The sequence below is a fragment of the Pinus tabuliformis genome, chromosome 6, assembly GCF_031772625.1.
Source record: "Pinus tabuliformis cultivar Carrire ecotype Pingquan chromosome 6, CPIR1, whole genome shotgun sequence".
Classification (NCBI taxonomy): Eukaryota; Viridiplantae; Streptophyta; class Pinopsida; order Pinales; family Pinaceae; genus Pinus; species Pinus tabuliformis.
The window spans coordinates 610,288,907-610,296,817 of NC_142292.1; the positions used below are offsets into that span (position 1 = coordinate 610,288,907).

At 45.1% G+C, this 7,911-nt stretch overlaps 1 protein-coding gene across 1 annotated transcript; it reads right to left on the reverse strand.

The window, feature by feature from the left end:
* Positions 1-547: 547 nt before the first annotated feature.
* LOC149260050 (uncharacterized) lies at positions 548-1,297 on the reverse strand. Its single transcript, XM_089456356.1, has one exon. It carries the CDS (start codon positions 1,295-1,297, stop codon positions 548-550), a length of 750 nt encoding a protein of 249 aa, XP_089312482.1.
* Between the last annotated feature and the right edge of the window lie 6,614 nt (positions 1,298-7,911).

The window sequence follows — 7,911 nt, forward strand, 5'->3', positions numbered from 1 at the left end:
TAATGGCTGAGGATATACGACCTCTTCTTCTACTGTCTTTGACTATATTCAGGAGGTCATTGCCCAAAAGATCAAAAAAAGCAAGATAAAATTCAATGGTCCATCCATCTGGACCAGGGCTCTTATCTTTTTTGAACCATTTCAGGGTAGCTTCTAATTCTGCCATCGTCACTTCCTTCTGCATTTCATCAACATCTTCTTGTTCAATATATCTGGGGAAGAGCTCAGCCACTCGCATGATTTCCAAGATATTAGCTTCTTCAGGAGCCTTGTAAATTCCTCGAAAATGCTCAGTGGCCAATCTGGCCAGATTTCGCTGTGAGGAGACAGTGACCCCTTGATCATTCTTTAATTCCCAAATAGTGTTAATAACCTTGCGGCCATTTGCAAACTTGTGATAAAATTTGGTATTTGCATCTCCTTCGGTGAGCCATATAGCTCTGCTTCTAAGTCTCCATCTTTCTTCCCTTTCCTTCAGGATTTGAGTGCATTTAGTAATAAGGGAGGTGAAATTCTCCTTGCTTTCAGGTGAGGGGAAAGTCCCATTTTATGATTCTTCAAATTCTGCAATGACCCTTTCAGCCTCTTTTAAAGTCAGATTATCCTGAAGGCATTTTAGATGAGCCCAGTGCTTGGTGAGCTGTTTGAGTTCTGTGAGTTTCCTTACGAAGCCCACTGATATGTCCTCTCCTTCTCTGATGGCATTGGATTGCCAGTAATTATTGACCAATTGAATGTAAGAGGGATCTTGTAACCAAGAGGCATTGAATTTAAAAGGGCTCTTAATCTTATGGGTTAGGTCTTCAGCTTCTAAGAAGATTGGCCGATGATCTGAAATGCCTCCCGTTCCAACCCATTGCCGAACTCTGGGGAGATCATTAACCAGGGATTCCTTAATAAGGAATCTGTCCAGTCTTCTTGCAAGGCTTTGGTCTCCACTTCTGTTATTTGTCCAAGTATATTGGAGCTTAGCAGACGGTATGTCTACCCAGTGATGATCCTCTAGTAGGCTAGATATAGTATCAGTGAGGGTGTCAACCTGGGCTGAGTGCCCCCATGACTCACTATATCCGAGCGAGAAATTGAAATATCCTCCAAGAATAATATTGTCTGCCTGGAACAGCTCTGATGCAAGTAAAGATCTCCAATAATTAGCACGGTCTGTACAAGGGCCGTAAACATTTATAATCTTGATGTCGTTTACAGCAGAATGTGCACAGATGTCCAGACCTATAAACCCTCTTCCTCCAAAAGTGTTCTTGATCTCCGCAACTTTGTTATTTACCCCAATGGCCATTCCCCCAGATCGTCCGGACGCATCCAATGCATGGAAGGTCCAGGAAGGGAGCCAGACTGAGAGAGTGTGGATGAGGGGTTCTGCTTGACAGAGGGTCTCTTGAAGAAATATGAAGTCCATCTGTGATGTTAGGAGTAGTCTCCTAAGTGCTAGTTTTTTGGCTGAACTAGCAAACCCCTGGAAATTGAAAGAAAGAAACTTAATTAGGGGAGAGGGGTTGGGCCATTCCTCGCTCTAAGGGCCCAGAAGATTGTCTGCTGTCGCCCCAGGACGACTTCTTCATCTGCAGTATTCCTTGCCTTGGAAATGCGGGAAGGTCTGCCCCTAGAATTCTTGAGGGACATAGGCATACGGTTCAGTTCAAGTCCAACTGCATCCGGACCCCTGTCAAATGGGAGCGGAGGGAATACCGGGAGGAGACGGTGATGAATTTAATGAAAGGGAGGCCAGAGTTGAAGTGATTCTAGATGGAGGAGCCACCGGTGAAGGGAGTGGTAGGGAGCATGTGAGTGTGGAGTGATTTTGATTATTCCGTGGTGGGGATGCAGGGGATGTAGTGGATAATGTAGTATTGATGGATGCAGATGCAATGATATGAGATGATATGCCCAAATTCATACATGAAGGAGGAGGAGACGGAGAATAGTTAGTAAACTTACCCGATTGCTCCAAGTCCTCTTGATCAGTAGGCTGCAGGTGAGGCGAGGCCGAAGGCAGATCAGAGGGATCCCCAGCATTGTCAGATGGCCCGGTGCTCCCTGGTTCCTCCACGATCTGAGGGCGATCCTGTTCCCCAGAGGTCTGTGTAGGATGAATCTCAGGGGGTATGTCCTGCGTCTGTGGGACTGCTTCCTCCGAGCCATTCGATACTGATTTCTTGAGGAGAGGGCAATCTCTGTAAAGGTGGCCTACTTGGTGGAATCTGCGACACCTGTATGGTACGCCTTCGTAATCGATGATTTGCTTGCATTCAGTATCCCTCCACTGTATTGTAATGTATTCCAGCAGTCCGCCTCTCGTGTCCAGGTTAATGAGTATCCTGGCGTATGCCATCATTCCCGTCTGCTGATAGGATTTGTCATAGCCCATATATCCGCCAATGGCATTACCAATCCTCTTGAAGATGTCTTCTGACCAGTACTGGAGAGGAAGCCCAGGAAGCCGAATCCATACCGTTCCGATGCCAATTTTCTCCGTCTCAGGGTCAAATAGAGGAGTCCATCTCTTCAGTAGCACCGGAGCATGGTCAAAACGCCAATAAGATGAAAGGACCCAGTTAGTATGATCAGCACGGGCGAAATGCAGAGCGAACCATCCCCGCACGAAGGTCTGCACAAAGGGGATATCCACCAAATGGTGGCCCCAAACATCCACTGCCCATTGCTTCAAACGTGCAGCCGAGTAACTTCGGCCCCTGATGCGGCCGACCAAAACACGATCAGCAAAATCCATGGCCTCACCCAAGTGAATGTCTTCTTCCAATCTGAGAAATATGTACTCCTCCCTTGATTTGAAGCACTTGTATTTCCGTTTAGGGCCCCGAGGAGGGGTATGGCGGAGGGGGTGACCAGATGGTGGGGGGTTTGCTTGCTGCGATGCCGGGACTCGGGGTGTATAAGAGGGGCCGTGAGATCCTGAAGACGATGGGAGGCCTGTGAGCGGAGGTACGGCGGTGAAACTGCCGGAAGTGTGCCCGATGGAGACAGGGATGCCAATAGAGGGTCCGGGTAGAGAGGGGTTTTGATAATGGAGGGGTAATGAGCCCGTGACCAGAGGAAGTGAACCAGGGTTAGGGTTGATGCAGCTTGAAACAAACCCTAGGGTTGTCGGAGAGTGCGGGGGTGTGGTAAGAGCAGGCCAAGTCGGCGGGTCGTCCGGGAGGACAACAGGGGGGTGCGAATGCGGTTCACTAAATGGAAACGACGGAAATTGTTCAGGTAAATCCGAGCTGTACATACCTCCGGATGTATCAAGTGGGGTGCGCCAGATGGAGACCCCCTCCAATGGGTCCGCGGAGTAATCGACGGCCTCAATATCCTCCATTGCCAGCTGCTCCTAGGATCTGCAGACACCTCGGAACGGAGAGCAAACCGGGAGAAAACGACAGTTGCAATATGAAAAAACGGTCCGTGCAGCTGTTGAAGTTCCGTCACAGGGCGCGCCGTTAGTCACGGGTCGGGGCTCAGAACTCCAAGAAGTTACCAGCAAGTAAAACTGCAGCTCGCGGTTAGGGTAAAGACTGTAACAGGGTTGGACGGATGCGGAGACGGAGGGTTCATGCATTGACTGCAGAAACCCGAAACCCTAACCGAAGCCCTTTCTTACCCTAGTTCGCCCGGATGCCATCTTCTCCTTCCCGGATTCTTCGTCGTGTCTATCTAATTCACTCTGCATAGGCTAAGTTAAAAAGAAGAAGAAGAAGTTAAAAATGATATTGGGATGAGTGTAATCATTTAAATATGACCTCAATTGATAATAACAGTTTAAATTAATAAAAATAATAAAATTCAATTTGTTATATTTTGATTTTGTTATTAACTTTTGAATAGCATTTGTTACAATACCATGGGCCACTCACGTGGTTTATCAATACTACAAGTCCAAAAACCATAATTTATTTCACAACCAAAATATTTTATAACAATATGACAAGATTCTTAACCATAGATATAATCACCCCCACATTACGATAGATATTATTAACTTGTAAAAAATAGCATTTGTTACAATACCATGGGTCAATACCATGGATTATCAAACCACATGCCCAAAAAAACATAAATTATTTCAAGGGATGAGAGAAAGCAAATTGACTAATTATAATAGATTAAATATAGTGCATGACTTTTTAATTTTTTTCATTATTTTATTTTCTTTGACATGATTGATCCAAAATATACGTTCAATATTTTACAACCATTTTTTTTTTTTAATTTAGATAATTTCTTAAACATAATACAATGTGCTCAAGTTTAAGAGAGGGAGGGAGATATTGAAAAAGTTGGAGGACAGAGAGAGAGAGAAAGAGAGTGTGATGGGTGGGAGAGAGGGAGGTGGGAGAGAGGGAGTGAGAGGAAGGAAGAATGAGGAGAGAGAAGGAGAAATGGATTTGGAGTGGGCGAGAGAGGGAGGAAAGAAAAAAGACATAGAGAGATAGAGGTGGAGAGAGAGAGAGGAGTGAGAAGGAAGAGATGGAGAGAGAGTGAGGGAGAGAGGAGAGGAGGGATGTGAAGGAAGACGAGAGGATAGAGATAGTGAGAGAAGGGGAAGGGAGAGAGATGGAGACATAGAGATGGAGAAGGACAGGGAGGGGGGGAGATAGTGATAGAGTTGGAAGGAAGAGAGAGAGAGAGGGAGAGTGATTTGGGGGTAGAGATAGAGGGAGGTGGGAGATAAGGTATAGAGAGGAAGGAAGATATATATGAGGAGAGAGATGGAATTGGAGGGGGTAGGAGAGGGAGGGAACAAGAAAACATAGAGGGAGAAAGGTGGAGAGAGAGAGGGGGTGAAAAGGGAGTCATGGAGAGAGAGTGAGGGAGAGAGGAGAGCAAGATGGAATAGAGAGAAGGACGCAAATAGAGAGGGAGAGAAGGGGAAGAGAGAGTTAGAAAAAGAAGGAGCAGAGAGGGAGAGAAAGTGTGTGTATTTTTGGGGGGTGTGTTAGCTACCTATACCAATAGGTTTCATATTTCATGATTGGCAAGGAAAGGTCCAAATATGCTCTGCTTTGATCATGCAAAGATCACATATTTCCAAGAGAATACAATATGTGCTTATAGCTTGATGTGGACTCAATTTTGATGGATGGTCCAACAGTCTAATCTGGATCATGCCATGTTTTAAATTTTCAGTTGTAGAATAGAGAAAGAAGTCTGTCCAAACTGTTTAATCTTGGCAGACAAGTAGTTTAGGTAGAGAAGAAAGGCTCCCAACTGCTTAATCTGGGACCTTGGAAGAAATAAGGGTAGAAGTAGATAGAAAAACAAAGGGAAAAAAGCCAGAGAAAAGAAAAGGCAAATAAGGGTCTGCAAGCCTAAGTGCACCCTCCAAGAAGAAATAAAAAATGCTAGGCAGGTAGATGGGTAGGCAGATGGGGTTGCAGAAGTGTCATTCCTTACAATTGAAGGTGTGCTAACCTATTTCACAAAGCAAAGTCAATGGACTGAGAAGTCCTTCTTCTCTATCAGGTGGCAGCAAAGCAAAGAAGCATGTCTAACCTCCCTTCTTCCCCTCTTCCCATCCATAACTAACATCCCATCATCAGTTGAGATTCATGCAAGAATTGGTGGTTTTGTGGTGGTTCTTAGTTCTATTAGAAGCCACATTTCTTGTCTAAAACTCTTTTCATTTTGATCTACTCTCTAAGCTAAGTTATTTTCAAATAAACTTAGTATTATCTCCCCTCATCCACTCCTTTCATCCATATTAACCCTAACTCTATTATATAATTCCCCTATGTTACCCTTCCCCCTAGTATTATAACACCATGGTGTATAAACCCCAAACATTGTATAAATATCCCTCCCCTTGGCATTATAGCCATATGTTCTCTGTCAGGGGTCAAAATGGCATCTGGTCACTTTGATGAACCTAAGTCTAAACCCCCCTCCCCCCTTCTGAATTCATTTGGCCCATTAAAACCTTCCTTTGCTGAGAGAACCTTATAAAAAACCCATTTTTTACCCATACCCGCTTCAAATTGCAAAATAATATCAAAACCCACTTTTGTTCGCTTATCCAAAGTGTCGGGGCCGCATTATTTTTGCATTGGAAAACATTACTAAATACCACATTCCAAAAGTTTTTCCGCCGGGCGCAGACCCCAAAAATATATTATTTTAATCCATTTCCGCTGTCGTATCAACCGATCACCTCATCAACCCGTCAACCGTCCGATCGAGCGCTTTTGATCGGACGGTCATTATACATATCGGGTTGGGCCCGACGTCCGACAGTTAGCACCCAAGAAACTGTTAGAGGGTGACGTCAAGCCTCTGCCACGCGTCGCCCTCACAATTTCTCAGGTTGCCCTCTGACAAAACCATCGCCGTATGGTAGGCGGTCCGAGAAAACCATTACCGCTTTTTCCGTTTACCACCAGGTTTGCCATGCCCCCGTCATCAACGCGTCATCACCACGTCACTGCCACCCCGCCGCCGCATCAGCTCCTTCGTCCGCCCCCGCGCTGATATGTCCGCCACCTCACTATCCCCATGGACCAATCATAGCTCGCCACATCACCCGATGACGTCATGCTGACGTCATCCGACCTCGACCCCACCTGATGATGTCATGCTGACGTCATCCCAAAAACGCGCCAATATGCCAAAAATCCATATTTACGCCAATTTTCGCGTTTTTTTCACACTTTTGCCAAAAGAGCCTGTTGATATTTCTGCATGCTGTTTACGTTCAAACCAGCGCTAACCTGCCAAATTTGATTCCGAAACCGTCAGCGCCTCCATTGTACCTGTAGTTGCGACCTGTTATCGGCCATTCGCAAGGTATTTCTCAAGATAAATCCCTGTACCTGGTTTTATCGTATTTCTGTAAGCAAACTATTTAAGGAGGCCTAAAAACACTATTTTCACCATCAATCACCCAGTGACCTGCACCTATTTCAAACTGGTGGAACAATAAACCTTCTGCAGAGCCAGCATTTGACAGAATTGGCCTGAATTCATTGGTAGTTCGCGCAGTCGTGAACTGGAAACCTCCATTACATAATTTCACCATAGAAATAATCCAGTCACTTCTACTACTGTTTCTATCAGTCCCATAAACGGTATTTCAATTGCTGTTTGTACAAATTCGCCCATTGTTCCCTACAATTCACAGTCACAGCCCCTAGAAACTCCTCTGCGTTTTCTGCTCACTCAGAGCAGTCTACATACAATTCAGAAACTTTACTAGCCATGGAGACACCAATAGCCCTGAATATCCAGCCTCTAAATGCCCCTCAAAGGGAGATAACATGGAAAGCCCTGGGAGATGTAGATTATCAGATGTTAGACTGGTTTCCAATGGGTTCTAAGTTCAATATCCACATGCTAAATGAATTGAAAGCTCATCACCTTAATGGAGCTGATATTTTAGGAATTTGGGACTCAAATTTGCCCATCTACAACCTCCCTCAAGTCAATGCCCTTCCAGACTTGATCCACAAGTGCCAGGAATGCTATGATCCTTGCCAGAGAGCTGTTCTCAGTCCTACAGGCTCAGTTTTGTTCTTCATCACCCCAGAAACCATAAATGAGATGCTGCATTTCCATACTGCAAGGCCATTAACCCCTCTTTCCATGTTGGACTTAATAAAGAAGGGGAGGAATCTGTCAAGTGCCCAGATTACCAAAATTAACCAGTTATTTGTACAGCCAAGCTCTGAAACTATAAGGACTCCTCCTATTGGATATCACTACCTGAATGACCTGGGCAGAATGCTAGTGGATTTGATCAGCTATGTCTTGGGATACAAGGGAATTGAGAATGTTGATGAGACTATAATGGCAATGCTCTCCATGTTTTCTCCTGGAAAGTCTCCACCTGTACATTATGACTATGCCACCTATATTGCAGGAAAGATCCATGAACAGCTAATGAATCTGCCAAGGGAA